This window comes from Emys orbicularis, chromosome 1 (assembly GCF_028017835.1).
Source record: "Emys orbicularis isolate rEmyOrb1 chromosome 1, rEmyOrb1.hap1, whole genome shotgun sequence".
NCBI lineage: Eukaryota > Metazoa > Chordata > Testudines > Emydidae > Emys > Emys orbicularis.
This window is the reverse complement of record NC_088683.1, coordinates 129448618-129474610: the sequence shown is the minus strand read 5'-3', so window position 1 is coordinate 129474610 and position 25993 is coordinate 129448618. Positions and strand designations below refer to the sequence as shown.

At 45.4% G+C, this 25993-nt stretch overlaps 1 protein-coding gene across 1 annotated transcript; it reads right to left on the bottom strand.

Moving 5' to 3' along the window:
* Nucleotides 1-8676: 8676 nt before the first annotated feature.
* Nucleotides 8677-25780, bottom strand: LOC135883343 (poly(U)-specific endoribonuclease-like). Its single transcript, XM_065410437.1, has 7 exons — nt 25500-25780; nt 24500-24599; nt 17431-17542; nt 16194-16315; nt 15993-16105; nt 15269-15422; nt 8677-8940 (listed from the first exon to the last, which is right to left on the bottom strand). The coding sequence occupies exons 1-7, from the start codon at nt 25778-25780 to the stop codon at nt 8677-8679; spliced, it is 1146 nt and encodes a 381-aa protein (XP_065266509.1).
* Between the last annotated feature and the right edge of the window lie 213 nt (nt 25781-25993).

The following is a 25993-nucleotide window of genomic DNA, read 5'->3' as shown; positions in this document are numbered from 1 at the left end:
CTTCAAAGTTGTGGCTCCTTCATCTTGCATTGGAACCTCTGCCCCATAGTCGATGACCCTTTCTGCTGGTGTCAAAGCTGTTGCTAGACTGGCATGTTTTTGTTCCCCAATCCTGGCTTCCTTGCTGGCACTGTCCCAGCTCGGTCTCCCAGACTGGGCATCAGCATTAGTGCACTGTATGGAGTTACTAATCAAAACTGACATTGCAGTACATTGCCAAACAAAAACAAATAAAAATAAAAAAGATATGACTGCTTTTCTCAGAGCAAAGATGGATCGAACAGCGAAACTAAACTGAGGTAATGATACTGAGTGATTCATAGGTTTGTTTTTACAGAGTGTTTTTGCCTGGGCGGAGTGTACTGAACACAGTGTAATGAAGAGATTTAGATTTTTACCCGTGATGGTCCAGAAGGGAGAAGGAATGCAGAATGAGTGACACAGAGAGGTAGAGTAAAGGCAGGAACATGTAACATCTCCCAGACCTGCAAATAGAACATATTCCTTGTGTCAGCATGCTCAGAGTGAGACTGCACTGAGATGAGTTCTGATCCCTGCAGAGATGAGTTTGTTTTTGAGAGAAGAGCTCTTCCATGGGAAGGAAACTGCAGCACGTATCTAGTAAAGAAAACAGCTTGATGACCAAAATAAATAAATAAATAAATAAAGAAGAACAGGAACTGTGCCAGGTTTGCAGAGTATTAACTCTGCTAAATGCAGGTGCTTGCTGAGTAGAGCTGTATGAATGACAGATTTTTTGATTCAGTGGCTGAACTGAACAATTTTTAAAAATTGTTTTGGGCTGATTTTAAATGATTTTTTGGGGGGGGAGGAATCAAAACTAAAAAAAAAAAAATTGTTTCGGGTCAAATGCAACATTTTTTTTTTTTTGGCCCAAAACAAACTATTTTGTTTTGTTTTACCCTCTTTGCCTTTTCCTGCAGTGTTGGGTCTGGGGTGCTTATCTGTGTCTATCTCATTTAAACATTTCCCTGCCACTGCAGAGGCCTTGAGGACTGGTGCACCTCAGGCCTTCCTATTCTGTACCTATGGCACATACTAGTGCAGTCTTCTGTGGGCTGTAATACCTCGGTCTAATTTTGGTTGTTGGGTTAGCATAGATGTTGTTGGGTTTATTGGTGTTGGTGGCCTGTGTTATACTGGTCAGCCTAGAGGAACTGGAAGTCCCTTCTGGCCTTAAATTCTATGACTTGATGACTCTACATTCTTTTTTTTAATTTAAATCGCAGTAAAATTCTAAATGAAAAGATGAACCAACTGAAAAATCATTTGAAAATGTTGAAACGACACTTTATCATTTTTTTCCAGAGATTTTTTTAAATTTGCTTTTAGTAAGCAGCTAAGAGTTGCGAGCAGAGGCCTGGAGCTGCTGACTCAAATTTCATTTTATTGGAATGTTTCTCTTATATGGAGCATTAATACTATGCCAGCTGAGGAAGTAGGCCCCCCACAACAGCTACGTAGCCAAACAAGATGATTAATTATTTTTCACTCTGTTTTACCCTTTCTTATTTTGCTGAAATGAATAGCAGCTGAGCTGAATATAAACAGAGGCTACTTTTTAATCTCTTTTTATTTGAAAATAAATAGAGGATGCATTTGTATCTCACTTTAGATTTTCAGTTTGACATTAGAGGGAGAAGTTAATGTGCAAGAACGACATTTCAAGCTGTCTTGTACGACACCACATTATACAACAGACGCTAGAAGCGATAGAACACAAGCATTCCTACAGGTTGTTTAAAATGTACCCATTACTAAAATGCAAATTACTGTTTATTTTATGAATAATAGAATCCTTAGCTGGTGTGAATTGATGTAAGTTCCTTTTGAATATATTTTACAGCCACCCATAAAAAGATACTTGAATTTGGATTTGCCCTGAAACTAGTTACATATGATGTTACTTAAATCAAGAATTTCACAGAATGGCCAATGTAAAAAAGAACCAGGACTTTAATTGAAACGTTCATAGAAACATCTGATGTTAGGTGTCAAACAAATGAAAAACTTGCTACCACAATTAGTATAAAACCTTTTTGATTTAATGAAAATATAATTTGTTAAAATTCACCATATTGCAATAAAGAAAAAAAGGCAGCAGCTTTTTCATCTTATTATAGTGAAAACTCAGCAAGTAAATTTTTGGAAATTTTTTCCATAAAAAGCAATAATTCTTTAACAGACCTCCTTGGCTTAGTCTGACTTACATTTTTTAAATGTGATTTTTTTTTTTGCTAATAGAGCTTTGCTTTAAATAAACTTTCTATCAGTTTAAAATGTTGACAGTCTACGTGTGATTATTTTGATCCCCTCAGGGAGAACAAAAAGGCAGACAACAATTGCCTTATGTGATGGTGGTGTACAGTATGGAGTTACTGGTTAGGAAATTCACTGCCAGAGGAGATGGTGAAATATGTTTTGAATGGGTCTGGACAGGAGAGATTCTTTTTCTTATTTTTTTAAAATGCTGCACAATCAGGTCAATTTTGTGCTGAATGTTTAGAGTGGAATGTTAAAGAGTGTTCAAAAGATAATCTCTTAAACAAACTACCTAATGATCCCCACAGGCAACATTTCCATCTTGGAATTGTGGAAGCATGATATTGCAGGCAGCTTTTCTTAAAAATCTCATGATATTTCTTAGGGAGAAAATATTATCTGAGCAGTGTGTGTACGAGTCAAGAGCCCCTCGATGGCTCTGTCAAGTATTCAACAAGCCAGTGTCCATGTAGAGGTGTGTGTAGTGGTGTGTGTTGATGACTAAGCCTTGTGGGAGCCCATCTGTTGGGATCACATCTAAGAAAGTCTCTTTTGTGTAAGGGTGTGTTGATCAAGCGGGTGATACCTGCCTGGTGTCCATAGTCACCAAGAATTAAATAAGACCCTTTGTCTGTTATTTAACTCAATAATGTTGTCAAGAACCCTCCTCCCCCTCAGTCCTGGCCAACAAAGGCTTAGCAAAGCATATTTCTGCTCTCGGGTTTCCATTTTAATGATCAGTGCATTCCTGGTTGGGAGACAGGCTACAGGCAATGATAGCATAACCCTGTGCAAGCTCCTGAGGCGTGATTAACAGCATGCAATCTTTCATGTGTTTACCTGCCATCTGCACGTAGCACATGTTCTCGCTCCCACAGCTCCCAGCCTCCAAGCCTCGATTGAGTAGCATAGCTGCTACCTGCTCACCATCCACCTGCAGCAGCCTACAATTAATATCAATAAAGTTGAAAACTGAAGGCCCAAAACCAACAATGATTAATTAGGATAGCTGTTCCAAGAGTACAGCTGCCTGTGGAGACAAGACACAATTTCATCGCCATGCAGAGCCCACAGGACATTTAGGCCTGGCATGAAGCAGGACCCCAGTTAATTATTTCACTACTCACAGAGGTGAAAGTAAGCCGGTACGCCCCGCTAGGGCGTATCAGCAAGAGCCGGTGCGCCGTACTGAGGCGGATCGGCTTCCTCTGGTGGCAATTTAAAGGGCCTGGGGCTCTCAGCAGCGGCTGGAGTCCCGGGCCCTTTAAACTGCCGCCAGAGCCCTGCTGCCAGAGCCCTGGGGAAGCGGCAGCGGGGCTCCGGCAGCGATTTAAAGGGCCCGGGGCGCCTGCCGCAGCTACCGCCCTGGGCCCTTTAAATCGTCCCCGGAGCCTTGGGATAGCGGTGGCAAGGCTCCAGCGGCTATTTAAAGGATCCGGGGCTGCGGCAGCCGCTATCGCCCCAGGCCCTTTAACTTGCCGCCGGAGCACCACTGCCACTACCCCAGGGCTCCGGCAGCGGGGCTCCGGGGATGATTTAAAGGGCCCGGGGTGGTAGCGACAGCCAGAGCCCCGGGCCCTTTAAATCATCACCCGAGCCCCCGGCTGCCGCTGCTACCCCGGGGCTCCAGCAGAGCGGCTCGGGTGGCAATTTAAAGGGCTCGGGGCTCCCACTGCCGCTACCCTCTGGGACCCTTTAAATCGCCACCCGAGCCCCGCTGCTGGAGCCCTGGGGTAGCAGCGGCGGGGCTCTGGCGGTGATTTAAAGGGCCAGAGGCTCCCAGCTGCAGCTACTGCAGCGAGCCCCGGGCCCTTTAAAGCTCCGCCAGAGGCCTGGGCCCCCTCCAATGGTGATTTAAAGGCCCCACCTCTTCCAGTTGGGGCCTCCCCCCCAAGGACTCTGGAGTACCGGTAAGTCCTTGAAGTTACTTTCACCCCTGACTACTCATCACAGTATGTAAGACAGGAGGGAAAATAACATGGTATGCTGAGCTGCACAGTCTGCTCTGAGTACCTGTTTAGCTTGGCGCTGTTGATGGGCGAGCTTGGACACTTATTTTTTTCCCCCCAAAACAAAAAGGAGCCAGGCCCAAGGAGCCCAGCAAGGCATCTGAGCCCCACTGAGAGGAAGCCAGGCCTGAGGAGCCCAGTATAGCAATAAGAACTATTAAATAAAAAACATATTTTAAACTACACTAGAATTTCATTTAATTAAAATTATGAAGTGGCCTTTATTAACACATGGAGGGACCCTTTAAGAGGCAGTGGGGGGGCCAGTGCACCTGGACTGATTACCTGATACCCAATTGGTCTTAAGGGAAGGCTCCTGGGCCTTATAAAGCGGGGGGCTTTGCGGGGTGATTTGGTATTATATGTGCATCCTTCTGATTCAGTACAGAGCTAATAACCACACTGCACCTTTAAGTTGGGGGAGGAGGGAATAGTGCTTTACAGCCAGGAGGGGGAGTGAGGCTCAGAAGCTGCAAAAGGGGGAGTGGGTCAGCTTGGCGATGCTGAGTCATCCCCAGGGACTGGAGGGTGGGGGAGTTCAAAAGGGGCAAGCCCAGCAGGAGAAGCCCCTTTTCCTGGGAGCGGGCGGAGCAGCAGCCAGCCTCCCTCTCCTTGAGATGGCAAAAAAAAGAGGTTGATCAGGCCCTGCTGCAGGCATCGCGCTAGCCGCTCCTTTCTAGGGAGGCTGGGAAGGAATTTTTCCCTCACTGCCAGATTGGCCTAGGCGGGGTGGGCTTTATTTTCACCTTCCCCACGGTGGGATTGGGGAGAGCTTTGTTATGGTGAGGGGAGAAGGGTGTTAGGCTATGGTGTCGCAACTCATTATGTGGGGCGGCCGCCTAGTGCGGGTACTCCATAGGGAAGGGATACAGTGACCAGCTACATGGTTTGGAAAAGGACTTAAAAAGCAGATGTTGGTTAAAGGAGCAAAATCATAGAATCATAGAATATCAGGGTTGGAAGGGACCTCAGGAGGTCATCTAGTCCAACCCCCTGCTCAAAGCAGGACCAATTCCCAACTAAATCATCCCAGCCAAGGCTTTGTCAAGCCGGGCCTTAAAAACTTCCAAGGAAGGAGACTCCACCACCTCCCTAGGTAACGCATTCCAGTGCTTCACCACCCTCCTAGTGAAATAGTGTTTCCTAATATCCAACCTAGACCTCCCCCACTTGAGACCATTGCTCCTTGTTCTGTCATCTGCCACCATTGAGAACAGCCGAGTTCCATCCTCTTTGGAACCCCCCTTCAGGTAGTTGAAGGCTGCTATCAAATCCCCCCTCATTCTTCTCTTCTGGAGACTAAACAATCCCAGTTCCCTCAGCCTCTCCTCATAAGTCATGCGCTCCAGACCCCTAATCATTTTTGTTGCCCTCCGCTGGACTCTTTCCAATTTTTCCACATCCTTCTTGTAGTGTGGGGCCCAAAACTGGACACAGTACTCCAGATGAGGCCTCACCAATGTCGAATAAAGGGGAATGATCACGTCCCTCGATCTGCTGGCAATGCCCCTACTTATACAGCCCAAAATGCCGTTAGCCTTCTTGGCAACAAGAGCACACTGTTGACTCATATCCAGCTTCTCGTCCACTGTGACCCCTAGGTCCTTTTCTGCAGAAAATGCGGGGGAGGGGGAGGAGTTCGGTGTTACTCTGACTCACACAGCAGGGTGCCAACCCACTTTTCTTATAGCTCACCTTAACCCTCGTTCAGAGGAGTATGGTAAGGTCTCAGCAATGGGTTGGCTGGGGGACCTGGATGGAAAAAGAAGGGGCTTTCAGAAGCCCCCAGAGTAGTTGTTGAATGAACATGGAGTTACCTGCACTGTACACTTTTATCTGCCGGGTAGTCTCAGACATCTAATAATAAAGTTGCTGGCTGATTAAAACCGTATCAAGTGTCCTCCTGTTCTTCTTTCGGTATAGCCAGACAATAACCAGTTAGGGGGCACTGTGCTGATGGAGATGCTGTTTGGGGATGACATATAGGAGAAGTCCTGGCCCCACTGAAGTCAGTGGGAGTTTTGTACCTTGTCCATCTCGATTTTGTGTGGAGGGCTCATGTGAAGACTGGCCCAAGAGGTGAATCATTTTTAATACTATTTATTTAATTAGGAAATAGTAGTAGATTTACAAATCCTTGCTATGAAAATATCAGGAACACAACAATAATTACAACAGTGAGCATTGATTTAAAGAGATGTTATACTGGAATATAGTCAGAGCTTTCTATTCATATTTCTATATATAATTTGTCCCGTCTGAAACTAACTTTCTCAAAGTAGAACAATCTGAGCATGTTTTTTCCTTTTAATGACATTAGTTAGCCCTTTGGAATTCAAAGATACTACTTTGAAAGGAAGAGCTTTTGAGAATAACTATCTAGCTTATTGAAAATGTGAAATTATGATAATTATTGATTGCTGTTTGATGGCCTGACCACTTATCTGGCCAATGTCTCATTTCCTATTACTCTGTGTTTGCAAGTGTGTACCTTGGTTTCTGTTCTGTAAACCTCCCTACCTATTTCTTGTAGTAATTCCCCCCTGCCTCGTCAGTTCCCTCCCCTCTCCTTCATTCCTCTTACTTTAAATCCACATACAAAACACCAACATAGCATGTAAAGGAGTCCCCAAATCCCTTTGCTAATACCAAATCCCTGTGCTCTTCCCATGAACACTTGTACTGCTTCTCTTTCAATCCAAAGGAGGACCATTCTCATCCTATGGGACCACACCATTAGGGATAGATTACCATCCACTTATTTGAGGCTAGGTCTACACTACAGCGGGGGGTCGACCTAAGATACGCAACTTCAGCTAAGTGAATAGCGTAGCTGAAGTGGCGTATTTTAGGTCGACTTACCTGGCTGTGAGGACGGCGGCAAGTCGACCGCTGCCGCGCCGCCGTCGACTCCGCTACCGCCTCTTGCCGCGGTGGATTTCCGGAGTCGACGGTAGAGCCATCAGGGATCGATTTTATCGCGTCTTCACTAGACGCGGTAAGTCGATCCCCGATAGACCGATTGCTACCCGCCGGATCGGCGGGTAGTGAAGACGTGCCCTCAGTTACATGGGGAGGATTTACACAGAACTCTTAAAGGTTCCTCCAAACTCCTCTCTATTTTCTCCAGGCCCTCCACTCCTGTTAGGGATTCCCCTAACAATCCACTCCCTCTTATTGTCTTCTCTACTTTTTAAAATAGAGAACATGCTATCACAGAGTTATGAGCTCCCCAGTTAACGCAAACTATTTTCTTTATAACATTAACATCGTTACTACTAACTGTTCATTCCTGGTGACTTCCAAGAAAACTCTTTTAGTTAATTTTTAGGTTACTCCTCAGGTATCTGAGTTCTCTTGTTCAGCTTCACTTCTGCCATTGCCAGCAGGATCTCTAGAGTCTTTTGTCTTTTCCTATCTTCCTTTTCCTAAGTTTCACTGTCTGCCAAGAGTTTTTCAGCAGGTTATTTGTAGTTACTATCTCAGGAGAATCCTCCTGTACAGCTGAGATTTGGATTTCTACCCCAAGTGACACAGGCGTATTTTTTCCTTGCCTAAAGTCTCTTACTGTATACTACTGATTTTTGAATTGTTTTTGGAGAATCCATCCCCTGCCACATTCTGCTCTGTTTTTTGGGGAGTTTAGTAGGTTTTGGGGGTTGACAGAGGCAGATTACTTTGCTGTCTCCTCAGAGCTCAGGCTTCAGGCAGTCAAGTTATTCTGGCTTCCTGCTAGTCTTCATTAATCATTGTTTTAAGGTGTGTCCTGTCCTGTAGAAGAGTGATTAGATGTAGTGTGATAAATGCTGCACTGACTTTCATTCCAGGAAGTCCTTCTGTGTCCATAAGGCTTGTGCTGGTTGGGAAGGGGAGGGATAATGTCATAATTGTCCAGATTGCCATTGGCAGAAATCCTTTTCTCAGCCTATAACTGAGGATGGGAACACAAAATACAGCTATGCAGTATTGTTTTACACTGCTATAACAGAGGGCTTAATTTCAACACTAATGCCACAAGACACACTTATTATGGGATATTCTGGTCTGTATTTTATATGGTTTGATCAGTCTTTCTAGGTGTGCAGTAGTTAACAAATAAAACCCTATATTCATTTTAATAGGGCATAGTTTAAAAAACTGTTGTCTGGTCAGGAAGTTAAAGTACAGATTTATGAAGGCACTTTAGTACAATTTCTTTCATCCTTGGTTACGGTGATAAAAAGGATTTCAAAGCCTGGACAGGCACTGAATGTTTCTTTAAAAGGCACATCTTAGGTTAAGCATCTTAATACAGAACAAAAGGAAATTATTCCAAACATGACATTTAAAATTATACAAAACTACAGTTAAACTCAAAAAGAAAATCAGGTTAGCTTGGTCCTTTTCAATACAAATCTTCATTGTTGCTGCTAAGGAGGACAGGATACGCTGTTCCAATGTATTTACCATGGCGATACACAACTATCTGTAGTTCATACTCCTCTATCTGCACCATCTCACGAGTGACCTTTTCCTGAGACTGTAGAAAAATGATTGTATAGAGGGCAAATTCAAACTCAGGGCTGACACCAATAAAGGTGCTTCCCACAGGTTTTACTAGACCTTTCCAGCTGAACTGTAGGCTCAGAACTTGATCATCTTCATCAGGCTGTAACCAAAAATAAAAGACATGAGAATCCCTGAATACTCAATATGACCAGACAGATATATTTTCACATTCAGGTTTATTCTGCAAATACAAATGTGGGAGTGTAGCGGGGTGGTTACCCCGCTCCTGCCCTGAAGGGCTTAAAAAAGCCCTGGGAGAGGGCTGTGGCAGGGGAAAGGCTGGGCTGATTGAGAAAGCAGCCACAGCTGCAGCCAGCTTAATCAGGGCCCAGCTGGCCCTTATAAGAGGGCAGTGGGCCAGAAGCAGAGACAGTCTCTCTCTAGATGTTGAGAGGGATGGGTCTGGCTGCTGGGAGCTGAGCAGGGTACCTAGACTGGAGCAGGGCTGGGAAAAGGCCAGAGGAGCTGGGGAGCTCCGGCCTGGAAAACCCCCAGGCTGCAGGCCTTGTTAAAGGCCAAGAAGGTACTGGGGTTGTAGAGGGGCAGCCCAAGGGTAGGCAGAGGCAGCAGGTCCAAACCCTTCTTGCCAATGATGAGTGGCAATTATACTGCAGTCCACCCCAGTGAGCGGGGGCTAGATGGTGACTGGCAGTAGCCCAAGACTGAGGCGAGGTGGGGTTGGGGGTTCCCTGGGGAGGGAAGACCCAGCGAGACTACAGGGGGCAGAACCCTGAGAAAAGGGACACTGGGGCCAGCGGCAAGGCAAGACACTGGCCTGCAGAGGGCGCTCTGGAGGCTGGCAAGCTAATTCCCTGGACGACCAGCAGGTGGCGCCGCGCCGGTGAGTCACCGCCACACTGCCCCAGGGAGACTCTACTCCTGAGCAGCTATAGTGCTTGTATCAATTCTGTATATGTAAAATGTGGGAGGTAAAGCAGAGCTATTATAGGGGGTTACACAGCCCTGGATCTCACATTAAATCTTCTTTAGAATCTTAGAAGCTCCTGTTGTTTATGGGTCAAGAACTTAGGCAGCAGGTTTGTCTTTCCTAACACTTAGAACGGTATCTTAAGGCAATCCTGTACTACTGAAGTAAACGGCACTAAATATTTATGCCAATTTAAATTTCCTTAAGTTTTTCTATAGCATTCATCACTATAAGTATCCAAGTGGCTGAGGAGTGTGAGCAGTAAGTAAAGGATGGTGCTGGTGGCATGCTCAGAAATATCCTATATTTTAGTAGACTTCCATTTTGATTCAACTATAGCTGGGGTTTTCAAAGGAGTCTAAGAAGTGAGTCACCCAACTCCCACTGAAATTCAGTGTGAGATGGATTCCAAATCCCATTAGATGGGGAGGGCCGGCTCTAAGCACCAGCCCTCCAAGCATGTGCTTGGAGCGGCACTTTCTAAGGGGCGGCACTCCGCTCCCCCTTTTTTAATTTTAATTTTTAATTTTTTTGCTTGGGGCGGCATTGCCAGGAGCCGGCCCTGGCCCAGCCACTCGCCCTGTCAGCGCGCAAACCGGCATCCGCGCCCCCTGCTCAGCCTGGCGGCGCCCTGCACAGCCCACTTGGGGAAACGCCGTGCTGCCCTGGGGAGACTCGGAGCGGCAGCAGGACCCCTCCTCCCTCCCTGCATCCCGGGCCCCGCTTCCCTCCCTCCCTGGCTCCTCACACACTCCGGGAGCTCCTCTCGCTGCTGCTGCTCGGGCTGCGGCGGCGGCGAGAAGGGCTCCCAGAGTGTGTGAGGAACTGGGGAGGGAGGGAAGCGGGGTCCCCTGGAGCCGAGCTCGGGCTGCGGCAGCGGCGAGAAGGGCTCTCCGAGTGTGTGAGGAGCCGGGGAGGGAGGGAAGTGGGGTCCCCTGGAGCCGAGCTCGGGCTGCGGCGGCGGCGAGAGGGGCTCCCAGAGTCGGGGCCGCCCGGGGGGGGGCAAGTGGGGCAATCTGCAGGGGCCCCCACGAGTATGTCAGAGGCTCCCCCCTCTCCCCCCATCCCCCGGCGTCTCAGCTGATAAGGGGGCGGGGCTGCGAGCTGCGGCCGAGCGGCAGGAACTCAGGCCCCGTTGGAGACACCACGCCGCTGCAGCGCTGTCCGGGAGAGGGGGTAAGCGGCATGGTAAGGGGCCGAGGCCGGGCATCCCCCTGACCCCATCCCCCACAGCCCTGACCCCAGCTCTGAGCCCAGCCCCTCTGAGCTGGGCACCCCCCCGACCCCATCCCCCCACAGCCCAGACCCCCAGCTCTGAGCCCACCCCCTCTGAGCCGGACACCTCCCTGACCCCATCCCCCCACAGCCCTGACCCCCCAGCTCCGAGCCCAGCCCCTCTGAGCTGGGCACCCCCCCGACCCCATCCCCCTCACAGCCCTGATCTCCAGCTCCGCGCCCAGCCCCTCTGAGCTGGGCACAGCCCTGACCCCCAGCTCCTCTGAGCCGGACACCCCCCGACCCCATCCCCCCACAGCCCAGATGCCCAGCTCCTAGCCCAGCCCCTCTGAGCCGGACCCCCTGACAGCATCCCCCCCCACAGCCCAGACCCCCAGCTCTGAGCCCACCCCCTCTGAGCCGGACACCCCCCGACCCCATCCCCCCACAGCCCAGATGCCCAGCTCCTAGCCCAGCCCCTCTGAGCCGGACCCCCTGACAGCATCCCCCCCCACAGCCCTGACCCCCAGCTTCGAGCCCAGCCCCTCTGAGCCAGACACCCCCCGACCCCATCTTCCCACAGTCCTGAGCCCAGCCCCTGTGAGCCAGGCACCCCCCAACCCAGAGCCCAGCTCCCCCCCAGCCCTGGGCAACAGCAGCACCACCCCAGGCAGCGATAGCCCATTGGCACCAACCATCACCATCACCCAGCAACAGCCCATTATGTAATTGCAAATGTATACATACCATTAAAGCATTTAATGTTTTTAAATAATGTATTTAGTGTATTTTCAAATTATTACAAATTAATTTTTGAATGTATTTCACTAGTTTATTTTTTATGTTTCCAAATACATGTTACTATAGTATTGCAACTTTTTTTTATGGAAGGGGCCCCCGAAATTGCTTTGCCCCAGGCCCCCTGAATCCTCTGGGCGGCCCTGCCCAGAGTGTGTGAGGAGCCGGGGAGGGAGGGAAGTGGGGTCCCCTGGAGCCGAGCCCGGGCTGCGGAGGCGGCGAGAGGGGCTCCCGGAGTGCATGAGGGGGTGAGTGGCCGGCTGGGCTTGTCGGTGCTGAGCAAGTAGCCCCACAGCCGGAGATCCTCGCCTTCCCGCCCGTTGGGGCTGGGCCAGGGCACAGTGAGGCTGAAGAGCAGCAGGTCCGGGGGGCTCTCCAGGTCCTCGGCCGCCAGCACGTTGGGGGTGAGGGTGGTGAGCATGAACTGATCCACCTCGGCCACCAGCAGCGCCACGAAGCCCAGGGAGGGGGCCGTGTTCTCCGCGCTGCCCCGCAGCCACCCCGCCACCTGGAAGTACTCCCGCTCCACGCTGCCCAGCAGCTCCACCCGCATGGGGACAGAGTCGCGGCTGGGCCAGGGCTCGGCCACCGTGTGCTGGTAGCGGATCCCATGTTGCGGCAGGCGGTGTGTGGGGGGGGGAAGAGAGCCCAGTGCTGGGACGGCAGGGGGTGTTGTGGGGGGCGGTACTGGTGGGTGGGTGGGGAGCTCAGGGCTGGGGAGGGGCAGCCAAAATTTTTTTTGCTTGGGGTGGCAAAAAACCTAGAGCCGGCCCTGTAGATGGTGCCTAAAAGCCCTTACTGCATAGCCCTTACTGGCACAGTCAAGTGACATCTCTATCAGTATCCCTTGCATCAGTGTCTAAAATTATGGCCTCCTTTATGGTTGAAAGGTGACATCTATAGGCACAAATGAAAACTGCACCATTGTGAAAACAAAATAAAACTATGTACAGTAACTCCTCACTTAGTGGTCCTAGTTAACATTGTTTTGTTGTTACATTGTTACATTGCTGATCAATTAGGGAACATGCTCGTTTAAAGTTGTACAATGCTCCCTTCTAACGTCGTTTGGCAGCCACCTGCTTTGTCCACTGCTTGCAGGAAGAGCAGCCCGTTGGAGCTAGCTGGTGGGGGCTTGTAACTAGGGTGAACCAGCAGCCCCCCTATCAGCTCCCCGCTCCCCTAAGTTCCCTGTGCAGCAGCTGCCCAGCAGGCTAGCAATTGCTGGGCAGTTCAGCTGTCCCTCCCCCCACTGCCATGTGCTGCTCCTGCCCTCTGCCTTGGAGCTGCTCCCCAAGCCTCCTGCTTGCGGTGTGGGGGGAAAAGAGGGGGCTAATATCAGGATGTCCCCCTGCTCCTGCACCCCGCTTACCCATTCTCCATATAGAGCAGGGTGGGGACACAGATGGAGAGAGACAGAGAGCTTGGGGCAGCAGCTGCTGTCTCAACTTCCTAATCCACTTAAAAAGACAATGCATTTAAGAGTGGGTCAGTTTACGTAAAGGGACAGTGTGCATTTCTCTCTCTCCCACACACAAGGTGCGTGTCTGTCTCTGTCTGCTATGCTGTCTTCCCTCCCCTCCATTCCTGCTGCCTTGTTGTTAATGTAGCCTCTCACACTCTACAATGTGTTAACCCTTGAGAGCTCAGCCGAGTGCTAGTTCATCATTTAGCAGTAAGGCATTCCCTGGGAAATATTCCACCCTCTAACTTCACCACCTCAACCAAGCTTCACAATCATCATAGCTGTGTGTGTGTGTGGTTTTTTTTGGTCTGGTGAAAAAAATTTCCCTGGAACCTAACACCCCTCTCCCCCCCCCCCATTTACATTAATTCTTATGGGGAAATTGGATTCGCTTAACATTGTTTTGCTTAAAGTCGCATTTTTCAGGAACATAACTACAACGTTAAGCAAGGAGTTACTGTACAGTACAGAACTTCTATAGCAGTGGCTCTCAAACTTTCCAGACTACTGTACCCCTTTCAGGAGTCTGATTTGTCTTGTATACCCCCAAGTTACAACTCACTTAAACTACTGTACTTAAAACAAGAAAGTATCACAGCACATTACAGAAAAATTGCTGACTTTCTCATTTTTACCACATAATTATAAAATCAATTGGAATATAAATATTGTACTTGTATTTCAGTGTATAGTATATAGAGCAGTATAAACAAGTCATTGTCTGTATGAAATTTATAGCTTGTACTGACTTCGCTAGTGCTTTTTATGTCACCTGTTGTAAAACGAGGCAAATATCTAGATGAGTTGATATACCCACTGGAAGACCTCTGTGTACTCCCAGGGACACGAGTACCCCTGGTTGAGAACCACTGTTCTATAGCACCTCTCACTCACAGCTCTGAGTACATTGCCTGCACTTAAGGGGCACTGTTAACTTCAAGTTGATACCTGCTTGATTATGTTAACCTACTATTGTTGCAAGTAACACCTAAGATTATTTTTGAGAGAATATTCTCTATATTTTCTGTACGTTCCCTTTGTGCATTAGTTAGCAGTTTGAATAAGTCATTTTCGCTGTTTCTTCTGTTCAGTCAGGTCAGCGTCCCCTGTCTGTATACGCACTTCACACAGCCATAGTGCAGAGAATTCATTTTTGAAAACAGGAAAACGATTGTTAAACCAAAACAATTGGCAGGGGTTCTCCAAGGCTAAAACTATTTTTAATTCACAATTTTTGAAACTCAGCAGATTAAGTTGTCGGTGTTCCTTTAATTAAGCCTCACAACAGCACTGAGTTAGGTATTATTGGCATTGTGTTACAGATGGGGAAACTACAGTACAGAATGTTTAAGTGCCTGATCCAAAGCCTATTGAAGTCAATGGGAATCTTCCAATGACTTCAATTGGTATTGGATCAGACCCGAAGTCCCAAGATCTCAGATCAAGAGAGTAATAAAAAGCCCCAGTCCCATTCTTTAACCTTGATACATCATGCAATCGATAGAATTATGCTGTTTTTCTGGACATACTTGTCTGAACCCATTATCCTAATAGAGCTCATCAGCTCCCAGAATCGGGCCCTTTGAAACTTAGTGCATTGGGGCTTAGCAGAAAGGCAGCAAACATACGGGGTTCTGTCCAATGTCACCTGAAAGGCAGGGGAATTTCCAAGGGATTTTTGTGGTTGAATACACTCTGCATCTTTCAATATCAGGCCTTCTTTCTTGAGTCCAGCATGGTAAGGTCAATGGAGACACTAGCCACTAGAGGATTATTAATCCCCTCTGTCCACAAGAGGTATTGGGGGGAAAGGTGGCCAGAGAGAATTTTAGGGTCTCAGTGGGGAATTAAAAATTAGGTGGGCATTGAGCTTTAATAGCAGACAAAATCCACAGCAAAAATAATCTGTCTCCCCCAACACCATGATGCCCTGGACTCATTAACAGAGACATTGTGAGTAGATTTACTCACCTTATCTATAAACTGTACACATACAAACAGACAACCCTAAATCTCTCTTACCCTGCTATTTTTCCTCCTGGCAATATAGCCTTTGTAGTCAATTTGTTTATGCTTTTCCTGAAGGTAAAATTGTACCCAGTTATGCAAACCCAGAATCTCTTTTCCATGTTTTGTTTCTCCGACAAACACGTGTTCGAATCCACAGGAATCAGGCCTACAATAAAATCAGCATAAAAATAATTAGCTACAAAAATTAATTTGCTGGATGCAGAAGGCCAGAAAATGAACAAAATTGGCACTTGCTGAGAGTTATCCATGAACATTGCCTGTTTTGAATGTTTTCTTTTTCTTTTTTGTGGAAATAAAAACAAAGATCTGGTTGTGAAATCTAAGTTGCTATTTGATGTTAAAGGAATAACTACCAGTAAAAAACAAAACAAAAAAACACAAACCAATGGACCAGAATATTTGTCTTTTCCATTATAAATTGACATTTATCTTTAAATTGCTTTTTGTCCCTCAAATGCATCTGTTTTCATAAAAAGGATTGTGTACCTAATAATCATTCAGTCTTCAAAAAATAAAATAAATAGTCTTTGACAAGCCAGGACAGTCTATTACAGAAACAGTGGGACATTAAAAATTACTTTCACCCAATTAATACATAACCAATTAATAGATAATTTTCTCCATTTTCTGTGGTTATGTCTGTGTGACATACAGACTTATTTCTTACATCCTATTAAATATGGTTATTACTCGGATCCATATTGACCATACATACCCCTTTCCTGTTTCCCTGGTGTATAGCTGAAACCAGATGCCATAGAGCTGAGACTTGAAATCGTTCAGACTGGGTTTTGACCAATTTTTTCTAACTAAATATTGATGAGTAAGCTGGAGGATTGAAAACAAGGAAATATAATTAGTTTAATTTACAGCTAACTGTGGCAAGTGATAAATCACGAAGAGCTGCTCTACTCACTTTCATTACTTCTGTTTCTAAGATAGCATCAAGAAAACGATTGTTTTCAGCCATTTCTTGTGGGGTCACAACTTCTGCTACACCAGTTGACGTTTCATAGTTGTCCAATAGGGAAACAAAAGCTGCAAAGAAAGATTCCATTCAGCATGGCACCTGGTATAGATGCTCAACAGTGTGTAGACAAAATCACCTTTGTAGTTTGGCCTCTAGATGGCAACATAATCACAAAAACATGATCAATTCTGGTATTCTATCTAGTATAGCAGATATATAAATAACAGTGTTCTGGTGAAGCTCCACTAATTGCTATATCATTGCATCTTTGCTCTGATCAAGGGTTTTAGGCCCAGTAGGCATTGCTGTTCAACGATATAAAGTTTGTCCATCCCCAGGTAAGCCCAACCCTGGAGACGGTGCTAATCCTGACCAAAAAAAAAGATCTGTGTGAATAATAAGTCCTTGTTCCACAGTAGAAGTAGTAATACCAGAAAACATCTTCCATGCAGAAAAGGAGTCAGTGTGAACCTGAATGGCTGCAAAATGAGAAATAATGTTATGACCCAATTAATTAGTTAATGTTTCTAGAGGCACCAAGGAATAAGTAATAAATTGAAATGGCAGTTTCTGGAACTGCCATTTAATAGGCATAAAGCCAAATTCTGTTCTGAGTTACACGGCTGTGTAAATACAGAGAGATTGCCTCCATTGCTTTTATTGGCATTGCCTCACAGGTGTAATAGATATCAGAATACTGCTTAGAGACTTTTGTTTGAAATAAAGGTAATGTTGGTAGTTGGTACTCTATTTTAATACCAGTAGCCAACCATCTGAGCAACGAAAGTATTAAGTGTGAACAAGTTAGATTTTAAAAGTTGCTGGGTTCTGCTGATTGAGTTTATTCTTGTAAATACGTATAATTCTAGCCAATCTTACCAAAAACGTGTATATTGTTTACCCACATATTTCCTCTGGAGATCAGTGTACTTTCTGAAATAGAGGCCACAGGTAAACTCCAAGATCTTATTGAAAATCTAGGGGAAATTCCCTTTCAAATGACATACTGCATGATGATCTTCATCTCCAAATAGTCTGACCATTCAAGCTATACATAATGCTACATTTTAAGTCTACTTTTTAAAAAAATGCAGATTCATCATTCCATTTCCAATGTTACCAAAACGACAATGAGAAGAAAGGATGCACAATTACTGAGGAACAAACCCCAGGAAGATCTCACCTGCAAAAGTTTTTATGCTCTTCAGACGCTCTTCATTTACGTAGCGAAACAGAGGCTCAGATGCACTGTCCCTTGCAACCCCGCTACCCTGCTGTACAAAGCCTGCTTTTTCCTATGAGAAGCATCCAAACAAAACAATGAAGGATGCAAAATGTATTTAAAGGGGATAATCCCTCTCCTAGTAGTAATCAAAGCACAGCAGGAAGTTAACTGCTATTAAAACTGTTTATTATACTACAAAACAATCGAGATCGTTATACAATAAATCATAGCATCAAGAAGAGAAAAATATTATTTTTTTGTCATTGTAAGAGTTTGAAAGGGTCCTATTGCCTCTTTCTCGGGGCTAACAGTGATGGCTCATTGGAGAATAGCTCTAATGAATAACTAAGGACACCTCTGTGTTGTATAAATAATAAGCAATCAAGTGGCGCAATGTGGGTCTGATGCTGCACTCCTGGCACCAACAAAACTCCCATTGTCTTCAGGGAAATTAGTGCCTGCATTAGAATTGTGGAATCAGGCCCAGAGGGGAAGATTCTCAAAGGTATAAAGGACAGCCAGGCGCCCAACCCACATTGACTTTAAATGGGAGTTGGGCACTTAACTGCCCTTTGTGTTTTTGAACATCAGCCCTGTTTCAACAAGAGATTTAAGTTTTCTGAGTGGAAATTCTTCTCTTGGATTCAAATCCTGAGCGTAGCATCCAGGCCAAGCACTGGGTAGATGCACTGCGGAGCTGGTATGGTACATACCCAAACCCCTGGTGCAAAGGAAAGGAGGAAGAACATAGCAACTAGGGTGACCAGATGTCCCGATTTTATAGGGACAGTCCTGATTTTGGGGTCTTTTTCTTATATAGGCTCCTATTACCCCCCACCCCCTGTCCCAGTTTTTCACATTTGCTGTCTGGTCACCCTAATAGCAACTGATCCTCTAGCCCCACTTCCAGCTGCCCCAGCCCACCCATATAGTGCACCCCCATGTGCTGCTGCATTCCACACTGAATAGGGGTGCACATCCCCTGCAGGGCCTCCCACATTTAGTTCCCTGCTCCATCACAAAGCAGAACTGCACCAGTTCCCCTGCAAAGGGAGGAGTCTAGACTTAGCGCTTGGTGTGTAACACTCCAATAATAATTTTAGTATTAATGGAAAACAGAAATCAGATAAATCAATATCTTTAGAAGAAAATAGAAAACAATTTGCACAAAACTTTTGGGACTTAAGCTTCATTTAAAAAATACCCCTCTAATATTTTTTATTTGATACTTGCCAACTTGCCTTTCTTTTTATTTCAGTTGCTGGAAGTCGCTGCTCTTACTCCAAGTACAGATCAGCTAGCTGAAGAACAGAACTGTCATTCTGAATGGATGCTGTGAGAGTTATCTGTTTTCCTGCCTGCCATGCATTATAAAATGCTCTGACGAGGTTGTGGTTTCACCAGCCATTGTGTTAACTGTTTCTTCTCTCTGTACACAGTAGAATTCTGCTAGACAGCAGAACTGCACTAATTTGTGCTTTGCCAGTCCGTGCCCTCATAACTTATACACACACAGCCATCTCTTTCCACTTTATGATAAAAAATATAAGCTCAGACTCACTGTAGTGAGGTTTGATACTATTAAGATTTCATTACTTTTACAGAATATACTATGGCATATTTTCTAGCATACTAAGAATTATTGTGTTAGTTTACTTCTCACTTGAATATTAATTCAATAGCTAGTTGTCTTTTGAGACCTAGCACAGTGGATTTCTTTAGTAAAACTAAGTATTATAATAAAAATTACAGACAATAATAAGTACGATGGCCTCAATCCAGCAAAGCATTTAATCACTTTCATAAATTTAAGCATGAGAATAAAGCCCTGTGCGGATACAAAATTTGTATCCGCATCCAATCTGAGATCTGCAAACATGGTCTGTGGATATCCGCAGATTTGCAGGGCTCTAGATATAAAGTTTGGATCTGCATCCATCTGCGATCCGCAAACATGGTCCATGGATATGGATATCCGGAGATATAAAGCAGATATCCATAGATTTGCAGGGCTCTATGAATAGTCCTACTGAAATCAACTGGCTTGACTGATTTGCTGTACTGGTTCATTGATTTCACCTCCTGGTGCTCGCTACGGGTGGTTGCTTTGGGGCCTGATCCTACAGTATTAAAATCAATGGAATTTTGTCACTGACTTCAGTGAGAGCAGGGCCTCAGTGACTAAGGGAAGTTGCTGGTGTGAGAGAAACTGACCTCTAAACAGGATTGTCTGCTATCACCGAGGAATATGGAATGCAGAATTCCTCAAGGATCTATGGCATCCATGCTGTTCAACATTTTTACTTGGCTTCCTATCTCTTGCTCTAACCATGAGACCAAATTCCCTTTAGATCTGCTCCTTTAGCGGATAGCTATTTAATAGTCATAGAATTCTGCAACATTTTCCAGGGATTAACCCAAATCTATGGCAATACAATGAAACTCAAATGAATATCTGATAAAGAAACAGATTTGTTACAGAATAAACCTTCTGGCCAGCCTTTCAAAAGTAGGAGCTTAAAATCCCTATATGGCTACCTACCTGATTTTCAACAGTGCTGAGCTCCAAACAGCTCTCACTGAAGCTTTTGAAAATGAGACTAGTGCCCAAGTATGGATTTAGGGGGTCTAATTTTGAAGCCAATGGAAGCTGTTGGGTGCTCAGCATTTTTGAATTCTGATTTTAATTACGTTGGCATAAATGCAGAATATCTCTACTTATTTCAGTGTGCTACAGAAAGCAGAATTTGGCCTTAGATGTGTTAAATGAAGACATTTACCAAGCTAAAAACATACTGCATTCATAAGCAACGTGTTACTGCTAGATTTCATTGGCCCCCCATTGCTACATTATGCATTTAGCTAATTTCAGGCATCATAAAATATGTTCCTTTCATCATTCTCATAACATTTGATTTACCTGGCATTGAAAAAAACCTCAAAAGCATTAACAACTGAACTGGCACTTCCCCACATGGTCTTTGTTAGAGCAGGCAGGCATTACATAAGAGGAAATCTGACAAATCTTGTTAACTCCATAGGAAGAAAAGAAAAAAAAGCAAAGTGAGCTACATTGTGCCCTGACTGTGCAACCCCTTCAAAGTGAGTGGGGTTGACTGAGGGCAAAATTGAGCCCAATGTATATAATTTATAACAGCAACAGTATTCAGCATAATTCCCACAAATGTGGCATCAACAAGAGATTCTATATTTAAATGCCTCGGTTTAGTGGAATATGTTTTATGCTGCTGAGTTCTGATCCCATTTACACATCTGAACTGTAAAACGTCCCTAAAGGATCCTGTTAGAAAAGCAGAACATTTTGATGCAATAACATTCGACGACTAGTACATTTAATCTATACATGGATTTTGAACAAGAAACAGTGTTACCAGATCAAGCAGCCCCTTCTCTAAATGCTTAGTTTCAGCTAAATATCAGTAAATTACCCCTGGCTGAATATCTCTCAGAAAAAAAGTGTTTAACTATTGACTCTGAAACCCCATGAGCAGACTGGGTCTCAGAGCCCAGGCTCCGGCCTGAGCCCGAACGTCTACACTGTAATTTTTAGCCCCACAGCTCGAGCCCTGTGAGCCTGAGTCAGTTTCCCCAGGCTCTGAGACTTGGTGCTGCAGGTTTTTTGTTGCCGTGTCGACGTACCCCAAGTCCCTCACAAGCATTATCAGCTTAGTGCGCAGCAGGGAAACAGTAGATGTGGTATATTTGGACTTTAGTAAGACTTTTGACACAGTCCAACATGACATTTTCATGCGCAAATTAGGTAAATATGATCTAAATGAAATTACTATATGGTGGGAGCACAGCTGCTTGAAAGGCCATACTCAAAGAGTAGTCATCAATGATTTGATGTAAAACAGGGAAAACACATCAAGTAGGATCCCAGAGGGGTCTGTCTTAGGTCTGGTGCTATTCAATATTTTTATCAATGACTTGGATGATGGAATGGAGAGTATGCTTATAAAATTTGTGAATGACACCAAGCTGGCAGGATTTGCAAGTACTTTGGAGGACAGGATTAGAATTCAAAATGATTTTGACAAACCGGAGAAATGGTCTGAAATCAAAAGCATGCGATTCAATAAAGATATGCACCAAGTACTACACTTAGGATGGAAAAATCTAATGCACAAATACAAAATGGGGAATAACTATATAGGCAGCAGTATTGAAGAGAAAGATTTGGGGTTTATAGTGGATCACAAATTGAATGAGTCAAGACTGAGATGCAGTTGTGACAAAGGCAAAAGTCAATCTGGCATGTATTAATGGGAATGTTGTATGTAAGACACGGGAGGTAATTGGTCCATGTCTACTTGGCACTGGTGAGGCCTCCATTGGAGTAGTGTCCAGTTCTGGGCGCCACACCTGAAGAAAGATGTGGACAAACTGGAGACAGTCCAGAGGAGAGCAACAAAAATGATAAAAGGTTTAGGATACCTGACCTATGAGGAAACATTGTAAGAAATAGGCATGTTTAGTTTAGAAAAGAGAAGGGTGAGGGGGGACATCATAGTCTTCAAATATGTTAAGGGCTGTTATAAAGAGGATAGTGATCAATTGTTCTCCATGTCCACTGAGGACAAGAAGTAATTAGCTTAGTTTGAAGCAAGGGAAATTTATGTTAGCTATTAGGAAAGACTTTCTAATTATAAGGATAGTAAAGCACTGGAACAGATTACAAAGGAGGTTGCGGAATCCACATCACTGGAGGTTTTAAAGAACAGATTAGATGAACACCAGTCAGGGATGGTCTAGGTTTACTTGGCCCAGCCTCAGCATTGGCGTGGCGGGGTGGGGGGGAGGGAGTGGACTAGACGTCCTCTTGAGGTCCCTTCCAGCTCTATATTCCTGTGATTCTATGATTAATGGATTTTGTCTTCACAACACCCCGGTGAGGTAATGAAATATTATCCCCCTTTGACAGATGGGGAACTGAGGCACAGGGCAGATGAAGTGACTTGCTCAAAGTCAAATAAAAGTCTGTGGTAGAGCCAGGAATTGAACCCAGATCCCCTGTAGTCTAGTCTACTAACTTAACCACAGGATCATCCTTCCTTGCCAAGCAATGTAAGAGGTATTCCTGCTCTGTGGGCAGAGAGCCTCATTCTCACCTTACCTACCAGCCTGGTTAATTTTATTCCAGAATTGAAGGCAGTTTGCATTTTCCAGCCACAGCCTGAACAACCAGCATGCACTGCCTCAGAGAAGGATAGATAGTTAGCAGGTTGGAAGAGGTGGGGCTCGTCAGGAGAATAGTACTGGGAAGAGTGAGGCTTTCAGAATTCACTCCAGACAGAGTTCCAAACTGGCTCCATCACCCAGTGGCCAGAAAAGCTTCCTCCTCCTCATCTACTGACCACAATCCATAGGCGCTAACCAATATGAACACTGCTGAAGACCTAGAGTGAAATCCTGATCTTATTGAAGTCAAAGGGAATTTTGCCATTGACTTCAGTTGGGACAGGATTTTACCCTTAGAGATTAGCTGGTGTCCTAATGTTTAATTCCCCTTATCAAAACATTGCAAAACACATTTCCCCATAACAGACTGATCTGATAACACTGACGATTGTACGGAAGATGCAACAGGTAACAAACTGGCTAGCACACTCAGTGACAGAATTGCCATACATTGTGTCTTGAAGATTTCTCAGGGCAATACAAGGAAATCCACACTGTCATCAATAAAGGTAAAAGACTTGGGTTTCTCTTAGTACAACATTGAGAAACATTTTTAGAGAACAACACGTTTATATGTATCGGGTCCAATTTATGGGCTCAGCACAATACCCAAGGTAGCAGGGAAAAGGAGACCCTTGGCAAAGGCTTGAGTAATTTTAAGGCTGCTTTAAACTATATTCAGCTGCAATGGCTCTATAACAGGGTGACTGTCACCTTAAGGATAGTAAGGATTAGTAAGGTGGTCAGTCAACCTCTGTTCTGTGATGTGTCCCTGTAAGTCCTGGGACTTTTTAGAATGCATGAAGACCTACGGACAGCAAAGTTAGATTTTTTGGAGGGTGGGGAGTGGGGAGATGGTCTCAGGGGAACAGTTAAGGCCTGGGGAAAATCCAGACTACTCTTTCTTTAAGGGTCTGAGCCCAAGAGCCTTGTAGGGTGGGTGAGGCAGGGCTCCCCTCTCTCCTAGCCAACTAAGACAAGCTCTGGGAAGAAGGCTGTTTATTTTCTGTCTCTTCCCTCAGAACAGGGGAGATAGCAGTAGATGAAGGTTAATTTGCTCATGCTCTCAGCCTGAGGGTGAAAGGACTGACTGGGGAAAGGCCAGCTCGGGGAGAAGTTGACTGGGTTTCTACAGCTGGCTTAAATTACAACTCCATCTCCCAAGGAGGAGAGCTGGGGAGGTCCTGTCTTAAGGAGAAGAACAGAGGGATTGTCTGGGGACTCCTGAACAGGGGAAGGAAACTGACCAGGACTCTTACATGGACCCAGAGTGGGTGTGAACGTAGGTGACTAAAGAAGTGAGTAGAAAGAGTCAATAAACCAGACCCCTCAAAGGGAGTATATGTTTGAACTAATCTAGTCTGGGTAACTGACTGAAAGAACCTGAGTGGGCACTGAGGCAAGGTGCTGCAGAACCACACCTGGCCACAATGGGGTGTGCAGGGATTGCCCACACCTTTACCAGATCCAAGGGGCAGTTATGCTTGCCAAAAGTAGCCAGAATGCAGAAGTGCTCTGGTCATTACCCCTATGCCCCAACCAAAATCTTGGAGGGAGGTGGGGGGTGTTTGAGAACAGAGACAGCTATTTGGCTCTGTGCTGCCCAGGGAATCCTATTATGCTGAGAATGTTCTCAGGGGTCTGTAGCCAGCCTGTTTGCAGCCTCTCTACAGCACTTTTCCTGTCATTCTAGTGATGTAATGGACCTGTGAATTGGGCCCATTATATATACACATAAACAGTGCCCCGGACACCCCCCCCCACCCTCTATTTCATATAGATTCATCCTGTCCTCACTCCTCATGATATTTAGTAGCTAAATTACCTGTAAGTCAATTGTATAATCTTTCCCAGGCACAAAGCGGTTAACATCTGCATCCCATAGCTCATTGAAAAGTTTAGAAAGTTCATGATTTAACTCCAGCCTGCAAAGAAATTCAGAAAAATATCAATGCTTAAAAAAAAAAAAAGACCCAGATCAATACAACTTTGTCAACGGCAGCATCCACATTTCTGGTGGCACTTCAGTAGCGTTCTGGGTGCTATCAGGGCATTGAGGGAGCTCTCTCTCCTCATGACACTCACAGTCAGTGCTGCTCTCACCTGAGGGAAAATATTAATTAGTAGTACAGTCTGCTGATAATACCTAAAGTACTTTATGAAGAAATGGGAAATTGTTTATTTTGTAAGTTTTCAAGAGAATTTTTTCCTTTTTCAAGCAATTGATGTTATTACTTTTGAACAGCAGATTTCAGTTTTATTTTATAATTAGTGAAATCTACTAATAAAAATTTTTAAAAAAAGATTCATCCAGAAGGATTCTATAGACTCATCACAGAAATACAGCCATCTCTAGTGTGGAATGCAGCAGATGTTTAACAGCCAACAGCAACACTACACAACAGAATAAAAAAGGAAGTGAAGAATTCCAATTTTTTTATGGTTGGTTTTCTAGGGAAGATCCCTTACTCCATCACACTCCCTATTCCGGCCAATTCTCCACCTTCCAATCCTTCAAATTCCCATGTCAGAGCAGCTTTCCTTTGCTAAAAGAGGTTGGAGGGGACTTCCTTCAGAATACATCAGTGCTGCTCCTAGATCAGTCAGGAAGATTGTTGTGGAGCAATTCATGGTGCTTCCTCCCTTCCAAAAAAACAGTGGACCTGAAAATACCAGCATAAAACTAGACTAATCCAGGGGTAAATTGAGTCTTGAGTCTGTGGTCTTCCTCCAGCATGTAGTGGCACTAAGCACTCACTGTAAGGCTACCATGTTGGCCCCTCCACACTTTAAAAGACATTTGTCTCACTTAGAAATAGAATTACATAGCCACCAGCAAGGCGCATTCATTAAGAAGGCTTCTGAAGGTGACATTTTGTTTCTCTTTAATATTCGTGACGAACCTGCTAGCTGATAACTGGGTTCCTACTTTACCTCCACCCTGGCTGAGGTGGAGAGTGCAGGGCAGGGTGTGGTTATCCAGTTCACCATCCAGCCAGTAGAGAGCTCCATAATCCCCAGTATGCAAGAAAAGGAAGTAGCGTGCTGAGGTCAGAGGGGACCAGGCTCTGGAATCATAGGCCTGGAAGGAACCTCTAGAGGTCATCTAGTCCAGCCCCTGCACTCAGGGCCGGCTCCAGGCACCAGCCTGGCAAGCAGGTGCTTGGGGCGGCCGCTCCGGAGAGGGGCGGCACGTCCAGGTATTCAGCGGCAATTCGGCGGACGGTCCCTCACTCCCGCTCGGCGCAAAGGACCTCCCGCCGAATTGCCGCCGCAGATAGCGATCGCGGCTTTTTTTTTGGGGGGGGGGGTGCTTGGG